Below are 11,305 nucleotides of genomic sequence, written 5' to 3' on the forward strand. Positions count from 1 at the left end.
GTATATCATAGTATCTACAACAGAAGCAACATGCTTGCTAATTCATTAATAAGGTGTAGTTCAAGTGCAACAGTACTTTTGCTATATATAATGCAGTTATTTGAGAAGATGATTGGGTTAAGGAAGATAAATAAGCTTATTTTTATTAGATTTTCTTCCTATATTAGTTAACCATAAATTGAAAATTAATATTTAAAAAAAAATTCTTATTAAAGGGAGATAATTAAGCCAGCCAGAATGGAATGCATATACAAATAACACAATCAAAGACTCCTGGGGCAGGGGCGATTTTTATCCTAGGGCTTTTGTTTGAACAAACTTGGTAGACATCCACTAGAAGATGTTTCATGGCTAATATGTAAGTTCTAGGGCTTTTCGATTTTTGCAAGTAGATTATTTTTAGTTTTACTATTTACATATAAAGAAAATCAATGAACCCTGGGGGCGGGGCCATTTTTGAATCTAGGTCTTTATTTGAACAAACTTTGTAGACATTCACTATAAGATGTTTCATGCCAAATATCTAAGCTCTAGGGCTTTAAGATTTTCACTAGAAGATTTTTTAAGTCTTTACTATATACATATAAGGAAAATCAATGACCCCCTGGGCTGGTCCAATTTTGAGCCTAGGACTTTAAGTTGAACAAACTTGGTAGACATCCACTAGAAAGATGTTTCATGCCAAATATCTAAGTTTTAGCTCTTTTGGTTTTTGTAGAGGACCAGACGATGATGTAACATACCAAATATCAAAGCTGTAGGCTTTGTGGTTGTTGACAAGAATGTTTTTTTTTTTTAATCGATAAGCCCCCTGGCAGGGCCTCTTCATTTTAGGGGCATAATTGGAACAATCTTTGAAGAGGACCACTAGATCATGTAACATACCAATTATCAAGGCTCTATGCCTTGTGGATTTTGATGAGCACCCTGAAAGGGTCCCTTTTCATCCTAGGGGATGATTTGAACAATCTTTGTATTACACATCAAATATATGGCTCTACCACTTTTGACAAGAGATTTTATAAGACTTCCCTATATAACTTTATATAAAACTGAGGAGCTCCCTGGCAGGGCCCCTTTTGAGCCTAGGGTCATAATTTGAACATTTTTTGTAGAGGACCACTAGATGATGTAGCATACCAAATATCAAAGCTGAAGACCTTGTGGATTTTGACAAGATTTTTGATATTTTTTTCTTTTAAATCGATAAGCCCCCTGGCAGGACCCCTTTTCATCCTATGGTCATTTGATCAATCTTTGTAGAGGACCACTAGATCATGTTACATACCAAATATCAAGGCTCTAGGCCTTGTGGATTTCGACAAGAAGCTTTTTTAAGATTTCCCTATGTAACTTTAAATATTACTAATAAGCCCCCTGGCGTGACCCCATTTCGTCCTAGGGTCATTATTTGAAAATCTTTGTAGAGGACCACTAAATCATGTTACATACCAAATATCAAGGCTCTACACTTTCTGGTTATTGACAATATTTTTTAAGATTTTGTTAAAAAAACTCTTTTGGTTGCCATGGCAAAAAAGTTCTTCAAGACATTTAATTCTTTTAACATCTTCGTTAGAGCTTCGTGCAAAAACATACCTGCCAAGTTTCACTAAAATTTGCCAATTGGTATTGGAGGAGAAGGCATTTGAATGACAGACTGACGGACAACAGACAACATGGTGTCACAAAAGCTCACCTTGTCACTTTGTGACAGGTGAGCTAATAAACCACAGAAATAATGGGCTGTGAAAAGCAATAAACAAATATTTGAGTAAAATATCTTTATATAAAAATGCAATAAAAGTACATAAGATACATTGAAATTTATACTTAAAAACAAATTGATACAAGAAATATTAGTGCCTTAGAGTAAAATAAAATTTAAGAAATCCCACAAAGTATATCTACAAACACATTGGTAAAACAAGAGCAGTACAGAGCAGTTAAAATCAAAGTAAAAAGAAGGTATAATTCTGTAACACTGCTTAGACGAATTACCTATCCTTGTAGCAAAGAAGTCATTCAAGTCTGATGTGAATATCTGTGACACAAAGAAATGTAAAAAGGGAGGTAATTAAGCAAAAAGTACTTTCAGATTTACCTGCCCTTTATATATATACACATGTATATATATTCCAATTTGGGAAATGAAGTAGTATCCGAGTTTAAAATGATTACCTTTAACAGTTTTTGAGATAGAAACTTTACAAAAAGATTAACAAGGGCAAAAAGTATGTCAAAAAGGATCATAACTTTGCAAAACACTTTTTTAGTATTATCTGCTCTTGTGAATTGTAACATTTTGATAATGGACAAGTATACTAAGTTTGAAGTGAAAAGCACTGATAGTTGCTATTACAGGTATCGCTGACCTTGACCTTTGACCAAAAATGAGAGCGGCAGGTAGTACTCATTAAGGTCCATCCAATGTCAATTAAGTATTGAATTAATGAGCATAAACAACTTTGTTTTTAAACATTATGAAATTCATACATGTATTTACCCATTCTAAAGAGATAAAAAATTTACTCGCCGTTTCTGAGGAATTATGTGCCTTTAGTATAACAACATATGTCTGTAAAGTCATTAAAATTTTTCAAAGTATGTCATGATTTTTAATCAAAATACAATGTATAAATGTATTATGTTAAAAGAATGCATTAAAAAAGTGGCCTTAAACATGAGAAAAAAGACAAAAAGTGTGTCTTTAAGCTTAAACTTCTACATAATCAAACTATAATAAATTCTTTATAAACTAAATAGATACCATTTTTCAAGTCACAATTTGCTGTAATACATGTGGTGGACCTAGAATACTTATAACAGAGATAATGATACATCATATGAGCAACATAAAAACAAAACCAACATAGTGTGTTTACAACCATCATGGATCCAGACCTTGGCGCAGTCTGATCACGATCCATTCTGTTTGCTTACCAACTCTATTACAAGTAGAACAAGAGGGCCATGATGGCCCTGAGGTCGCTCACCTGTATATAGGCCCCCGGAGCGGGGCCAGTTTAAACCCCAGGGCTTTTATTTGAACAAACTTGGAAGACACCCATTAGAAGATGTTTCACGATGTTAAGTTTTTACTTCACACATATAATGAAAAACAATGATCTACCTCCCTCCCCCCCGGCAGGGCCAATTTTTACCCAAGGGCTTTTATTTGAACAAACTTGGTAGACACCCATAAGAAGATGTTTCATGCTAAACATCTAAGCTCTAGCTCATTGGGGTTTTTTAAAAGAAGATTTTTTAAGTTTTTACTATACACATATAAGGAAAATCAATGACCCCCGAGGCGGGGCCAATTTTGACCCCAGGGCTTTTATTTGAAGAAACTTTGTAGACACTCACTAAAAGATGTTTCATGTCTAGCTATTTGGGTTTTTTCAAAGAAGATTTTTAAGTTTTTGCTATACACATATCAGGAAAATCAATGACCCCCGGGGTGGGGCCAATTTTGACCCAAGGGTTTTTATTTGATCAAACTTGGTAGACACCCATTAGAACATGTTTCATGCTAAATATCTTAGCTCTAGCTCTTTGAGTTTTTTAAAAAAGAAGATTTTTTAAGTTTTTACTATATGCATACAGGGAAAATCAATGACCCCCTGGGCCGGGCCAATTTTGACCCCAGGGCTTTTATTTGAACAAACTTGGTAGACACTCATTAGAAGATGTTACATGTTAATATCTTAGCTGTAGCTCTTTGGGTTCTTTAAAGGAAGATTTTTTAAGTTTTTACTATATGCATATAGGGAAAATCAATGACCCCCTGGGGCGGGGCCAATTTTGACCCCAGGGCTTTTATTTGAACAAACTTGGTAGACACTCACTAGAAGATGTTTCATGCCAAATATCTAAGCTCTAGCTCTTAGGGTTTTTTAAAAGAAGATATTTAAAGTTTTTTCTTTCGGTTGCCATGACAACCTGTGAGAGTTCTGCATGGAATTAAATTCTTTGAACAATTTTTAAAAGTGACCACCAATGGAACATTCCTGTGAAGTTTGGATGAAATTGGCTTAGTGGTTTTGAGGAGATGTCATTTAAAGTATAAGTTTACGGACAGATGGACGCCGGACGAAAAGCGATCACAAAAGCTCACCCTGTCACTTTGTGACAGGTGAGCTAAAAGTTGATAGCGAACAGCATGGATCCTGATCAGACTGCGCGGATGTGCAGGCTGGTCGCAAACGCACTATGTTGGTTTTGTCGTGACGTGGCTCATATGGTCTGATAAACACTACATTCTGTCTAATCATAATGCATGAAGTTCTTTTTTCTAGACTATTGTACAGATCTATGTACTCAGTGGTGGTTTTTTAGTTAACCCTCCAGACCACCAATTTGTTCTGGGGCAAGCAGTTTACCAGTACTAGGTGGCTTCACTTTCACAAGGAAATGATTATAGTTCTGTACTTACCAGAACAAAGGTGTAGTATGAATAACTGTAGAAAGGATTTCTAAGTCAATTACATGAAAAAAAGTGACCTGCACCATCTAGGAATCGAACCTTGGTAACATGATTCACATTCCAACACTCAACCATGCGACTTAATTGAGTGGTGCTGATCTTGAAATTCAATTTATACAACACATCTATCTAAATTTATCAAATATATACTAGTATATATAACAAAGTATCAAAATGTGAATATGACGAAAAAAATGACATATAACTTTCCAGGAATGTTCAAAATAAGTTCATTTGCTGTTTTTTCAACTTTCATTATCACTTGCCCCGGACTGAGAACTAACTTCCTCTTTGATGCAAATTTCTTCATTTGTAATATTTTCACCACTTTTATCACAACCTCTTGTGTTAACACATTTCTCCTTTATTTCATGTTTTTGAAGATGTTTCTTCATGTTAGACTTGAAAGTAAATGTTCGAGGACATTGTGGACACTTGTAAACAGGGCGATCCTGACTATGAAGTAGCTTGTGTGTGGCCAAATTGCCTTTCTGTGAGAAAGTACGTTCACAGATTTCACATCTGTAATTCTTCATACCTAAAATTTATAAAAAGTTGTATCATAGTTTGGGGACCTTTCTGTTGAAAAAGTGTCAGAGTTAAATCGTATACATATACATGCACAGTGCGGTAACTGGAGTGCAGGTATCAGTTACCCGCACTCCAGATAATGCCCGTGGATTGGTTCATTTTTGCCGGGGTTTACATATTGTAACGGCAGAGAAAGGGAAAGGGGCAGAACTATCATATTCAAATGCTCGTTCATTGGTTAATTTTTCTGGGGTTTCATATTATGACAACAGGGAACGTGCTGTCATGTTTGACTATGATACAAAAGAGAAAGAACACCAAAACACTCGGCTATCTGATTTATACTCGAGGGCTACGCCCCCTCGTACAAATCAGATAGCCTCGTGTTTCGGTGCTCTTTCTATTACTTATAAAATGAGTAGACCTATACTAATGTGTTAACATTATAATTATATCACCCGATTTCAAATCAAATCCTAATTTTCAAAACTTTAATTCAAAAGCTTGATTAAAGGAAGTAAAAGTTTTGATTTATTCAGTCATTTACCTACATCGGATGTTGTGTATATAGAGCTTTATAATAAATAATAACTGGTAGGAATGATTCTATAAATAAATTACATTTGTAGTCAACCTTCAACTTCCTTTACAAATCATAATGAGTTATTATTCTCAAACTTTCTCAAAGATCATAGCTGTTGTGTTGAAGTAAGTATTAAAGCTATCTGAAAGGTCCCAGGTAAGTGTCCAAGCTGATTCATCCAATAGCATACATGTATATGAAGTGGATGGAATGTCCAAACAAATTTTAAAGCTTATCTATCTAATAACATATCTGAAGCTGTTGCTGATTTCTGGTTATTTTAGTAAGGAAATATCTAAGAGCTTACCATAAGGGTGATTTTGTTGAAAATTGATCTATCCAAAACTCTCATCTATTGGTTTATACAAACATTTACCTGTGTGTTTATACATATGGCTATCCAGGTATGTTTTCCTGCTGAATTTCTCTTCACAAAATCGACATTGATATGGTTTCTTGTCAAGGAGTAAATGTCTTTTTTCATGCTTTGCCAAGGTTGTCTGGAGTCTACAAAAAGTAAAGAGATTCAAAATGAAGAATTTGTGAAATACGTATGTCCTTGTAATTGCAAACAATAAGTTGAGTTACTTAGACTTCTTAACTGTTTGTGATGACCTTCACTTCATGTCCAACCTTCAATCTTTGGTCTGCAGACAAGAGTGTTTTAAGGTCACAGCGATCTTGACCTTTGACTTCTTGACATTTTAAAGGTCATTTTTGATGTACTGACCTTTTATAGATTAGGGCCATTTTCAAATCATGACCAACTCTCCATTCCAAAGCCTGCACAGCCAAAAATATCTTTAGTTTTTGTTTTGTTAAGCTTTTTGTCATGGTCACAGTTACAAACCAGTGGACAAAAAATTCAGGTGAAAAAAAGCATCAAAATAGCATGATTTGGGAAAAAGTCAATAAAATGAAACAAACTAATATGCACAATTAAAGAATAAGACTTTTTCACTTTTGCTTGTAGAGCCTTTATTTCCTGACTGATGTCTTTCATATTTGGTAGTACACACTTATCTATTTCTTTTAGAGTGGAGTTTTAGATTACTGGCTTAATAGTCAAGGTTACTGGTGATTAAAATAGATTTTTTACATTTTTTTCTGACAAGAATTGAAGGTAATGGATCTTTCAAGTTTGTATCATATAAATATGATAACATTTTTGTCTTGAGAAATCACCCATTTTTAACTTAGTGAATTACTAATTTTAAAACATTTTCCCAGATTGGATATTAACAAGAATCTTGGGCAGGAGCTTATTTAGTCTTTAACATAAGTTCTTGTATTCTGGTGTCAACATTTTTGTCTTGTCTAGGCACTTCACTTTACCGGTTTTCCTGGATGACTTTAAACCATTCTCTCTGCAAGAGTAAAGGAATCTTACACTCCCGTGACTGGCTGTCGGTACAGACCGGAATATCTAACTGGAGGGTAACTGTCTATGGCGGTAACGAAGCTCTGCCGAGTTACGCTAAACAATTACCCCGAGAGCTAGATATTCCCGTCTGTACCGACAGCCAGTGTTTGATTCTTTTTCTTGCATATTACATATCAATTACTTTTAGAACAGAAATTACGAAAACTGATATTCTCATGACGTACTTTTTTCTTATAGAACGAAACTATGAACTTACAACTTCATTCATAACTGTAAAATGACATCATCCTATGAATGTGATTCATCCATAAAAGGCATGCGGCAATGACATCATTTAAAGCATGCAACTTGTCTTATATGGGGGGTGTAAGACAGGGTTTTCTAGCACCGGTGTTAACAGGAGATAATCCTGTCTGATGTGCAAGAAACTAAATATGAGCCGCGTCATGACAAAACCAACATAATGGTTTTTGCGACTAGCATGGATCCAGACCAGCCTGCGCATCCGCGCAGTTTGATCAGGATCCATGCTGTTCGCTATCAGTTTCTCTACTTGTAATAGGGTTTGTAAGGGAACAGCATGAATCCTGATCAGACTGCGCGGATGCGCAGGCTGGTCTGGATCCATGCTGGTGGCAAACGCACTATGTTGGTTTTGTTGTGACGTGGCTCATATCAATACCACATTGTCAGACAAATGACCACTGTACTCAATGTCTGAGATCAATTTTCACAGAGAAATTATAACTCATCCAATGCTCTCCCTATTAATCTAGCTAGGTTATCAAAAGGTGAAATTTTTCCTGAAATACTGTGGCTAGATTAAAAATCTCATCTTTTAACTGAACTAAAGGATGATAAGAAATATATACATGTATCTGAAATCTGTAAATTTATCAAGAAATAAAGAAATTGTGGTAAAAATAAAATAAGAGGGTCACGATGGCCAGTGAGAACCACTTAAACAATGATGCATACTAAATATCCTTCATTGTTCAGAACTGTCCATTATAATTTTGAGGGAAAGATGTGTAAGCAGCTGGATAGTTAAGTCGGTAAAGAAAAATCTGAATTTATGGGGAGAAAATTCCGAAAATATTGCTTCTAGAGTGATGAACCTTGTCATATAAAATGATAAGGAAAATGTATTTGACACCTTAAGAAATAAATAAGTTATAGTAAAAATATTTGACTGCACCAAAACTTTAATCTGAAATCTGGACGCTGACAATAGGGTAAATAGGACAGCTCTCCATATACTTCGTAAAGTCTATCTAAAAATCAATGTGATGCCAAATATCTGTGCTTTCGTTGTTGCTTAAGAGGAGATTTTAAAGATTATATATATAATTTTAAGTTGTTGTGAGCTAACTGTACTAAGACTTGTATAAAACATGAAACTTTTATAGAGGGACACTTAACTTATCATTCTCTTTATCTCAAAACAATATCTTTCTCCTCCAAAACTACATGTTAAAGGATAATTCCTGTAAAGTTACAAGTTAAGTCAAAGTCAGACCACCTTGAAGTTTAGGAGAAGAACAAACTATGGACAGTCAACATCTTCACTAAAAATGCAAGAACATTCATACAATTTTGGAGTATCTGATTAACATGTATAGAAAATGGGTAAAAGACAGAAATGGCCGTGTTGCATTTATATAGCAAATATCATGAGGCTGTGATGTCATGAAAATTTTCTACTATCCAACATCAATGTTGAAAATTAGTTTGTAAGCAGGAAGTGAATGAGGGACAAACCTGAAATAGATTCCCACATGTAAATGCTGAATACGAAGTATCAAGAGGCTGTGGCAAGAAGTTGCTGAGAAAACTGTTAAGAAAATTTCCTACAATTTACCATTAATGTTGAAAATTTAACTAAGTCGGTAAATAGGAAGTGGATGAGCAACAGACTTGAAATTGAATCCCACGGTATGGGACCATATGTTATGGGACCAAATATCAAGAGGCTGTGATACGTAGTTGCTGAGAAAACTGTTATGAAAATATTTTCCCCACCCGCTTGCCCGGTACTCGACATTCACAATACTATAACCACAGTGTTTATTCTAGGATTCGAAAAACAGGGGGGATTTTTACCGATAAGTGAGAATTTATTACATTTGTTGATCTTTTTCCTTCTCAGTCTATGTAAAATTTTTCCTCTCCCTCTCAAAAAATAGAGGTGAATTCTCAAAAATAGGGGTGAATCCCCCCATCGCTCCTCCTAGAATCTAGACACTGTAACCAGGGTTTGCACCTATGCAACCTGGCCAAAAATCAGGACTATTACTTTACCTAAATGCTTTTCCACACCCTTCAAATGAGCACACAAAGGATTTTATGTTGGTATGCAGTGATTGATGAAGACGCAGACCAATCTTTCTTAAGAAGATTTTCTCACAGACGTCACATTTATATTGTTTCTTGTCTACATCCTTCGTATGTAATGCTTCAATATGACACTTCAGGGTATTTGATCTTTTGAAACTATGTCCACAAAACTCACAGTGAAAATTTCTAATATTTAAGTGGACACTGTCTACATGTTTTTTCCTGTTGGATTTATCAGTGAATTTTATTTCACACCCTTCATAAGTGCATTTATAAAACACTGGGGACTTTTTCTCATTCACAATTGGACCACTTGAAGCTTTCTGCCCATGTTTGAGTTTAAATTGCGTGCATGATTTTCTTATTTTAGGGCCATTGTCTCTTGGAGTTCCATCAATGACTGTCCCTTTCTGTTTCTTCATGCTTCCTGAAAAATATCACAATTGATTGCAGTGATTTTCCTACCTATATAACAGACTCCGAAAAAAGGCCTCTTCCCAATTGAAATTTTCTTTAAAATCATGCAGTTTTCCCAAAAATCTGAACTTAAACAAGCTTTTTTACTTCCCAAATCAGCGATAATTTTTCCCAAAATCAAGAGGCTAAGGCCTCTTCCCAATTAAGTGAGAAAAATCACTGGATTGTAAACAAGATTGTATTTGTGAAAAATATGCCGCCACATTAATAGAACAGAAGTAGATTTTCGTTTGTTTCTATACAATTGAATTTTGCCCTAATGTAGAAGAGCCAGGTGAATTTGGGGGTTAAGGTCATATTTCAGCATGTCAAAGGAATGACATTATGCAGATGTGTACAAAGGCCATGGTGCAATAATTGATGTAAGGATAAAAGAATTTAAGCCTTGTACCTTCAGATAATAAGATTTCTTTAGTTTTTACTATATGAACATAATGAAAATCATTGATCATTGACCCCCAGGGTGGGGTCAAATTTGACCCAAGGGTTATAATTTGAACTATCTTGGTATAAGTCCAATTGTCAATGCCTTATGCAAAATATCTAAGGTGTAGGCCTTGTGGGTCCTTTTGATTGCCATGGCAACCAGATTTCTGCATGGAATCAAATTCTTTGAACAACTTTAGAAGCCCTTCACCCAACAAGTTTGGTTGAATTTGGACAAGTGGTGTTTAACAAGAAGATTTTTTAATTTCACTAAACACACACATGCAGGCACGCACACACACACAGCTAACATTGTAAATGTTTCGATTAAATATGAACGATGATTGATCGAAAAGGGTTGTTCCATTATTTTCGATGATCTATTATGATTTTTGTCCCATTAAGAAACCCTACCGTAACATCTAATATATAGGACTAATCTTCATATACAAAATGTTTACAGTATCACCTAAAAAGCTAAATGAAAATAAAATCTATTTAATAATAACATAAAAATTCTTACAAAAGGCACGAGAACACTTTTGAACATAACAAGTATAAAAAGCAGTTAATTGGAAAACTATATGAATTGCTTTAATGTCCTGATCTTGCTTTTAGTTTATCCGAAGTTAGGAATTGTCCGAAATCACCATCGTAGTTTAAACAACAGGATTTTTAATACCCATGAACATATATTCAATTAACGGTAAGTAAGAACATTATCCAAACCAAACATTACAATTCAAGAAGAAATTAATAATTAGACTTATCTATAATAGACTCTTTTACCTTTTCTAATGGAATCAACTTTTTTTAAATACAAATGGCGTTAATGAATTAAAGGGAAGTCACTGTTGCATTGTAACGTAAAACAGTGAAAAACATTGTAGACTACCACTATTCATGAGTGAATTATGTCAGTTACCTGTAAAATATTTGTACACCCTGACCCGCTTGTGACCCCTGGTGTTCTCAAAGTAGTAATATTGACATTGATGGTTTCGATAAATTTGTATGTAATAGACCGAAATATAATCGTAGATCTAAACGGGATAGCGGTGGGATTGTAGTCTACTTT

At 34.8% G+C, this 11,305-nt stretch overlaps 1 protein-coding gene across 1 annotated transcript; it reads right to left on the reverse strand.

Annotated features, from left to right (window-relative positions):
• Positions 1-1,769: 1,769 nt before the first annotated feature.
• LOC132736966 (zinc finger protein 493-like) lies at positions 1,770-11,092 on the reverse strand. Its single transcript, XM_060724182.1, has 4 exons — positions 11,017-11,092; positions 9,289-9,751; positions 5,980-6,110; positions 1,770-5,027 (listed from the first exon to the last, which is right to left on the reverse strand). Exons 2-4 carry the CDS (start codon positions 9,744-9,746, stop codon positions 4,735-4,737), a joined length of 882 nt encoding a protein of 293 aa, XP_060580165.1. The 5' UTR covers positions 9,747-9,751; positions 11,017-11,092; the 3' UTR covers positions 1,770-4,734.
• Between the last annotated feature and the right edge of the window lie 213 nt (positions 11,093-11,305).

This window comes from Ruditapes philippinarum, unplaced genomic scaffold (assembly GCF_026571515.1).
Source record: "Ruditapes philippinarum isolate M1 unplaced genomic scaffold, ASM2657151v2 ctg6536_1_1_1_1, whole genome shotgun sequence".
In the NCBI taxonomy this organism is placed as follows: Eukaryota; Metazoa; Mollusca; class Bivalvia; order Venerida; family Veneridae; genus Ruditapes; species Ruditapes philippinarum.

Coding starts and splice junctions, on each gene's coding strand:
- LOC132736966 (XM_060724182.1), bottom strand. CDS start 9,746: ATGAAGAAACAGAAAGGGACAGTCATTGATGGAACTCCAAGAGACAAT. Junction 6,111..9,288: donor GGGTGTGGAAAAGCATTTAG/GTAAAGTAATAG, acceptor TACTTTTTGTAG/ACTCCAGACAACCTTGGCAA. Junction 5,028..5,979: donor CCATATGTATAAACACACAG/GTAAATGTTTGT, acceptor TATAAATTTTAG/GTATGAAGAATTACAGATGT.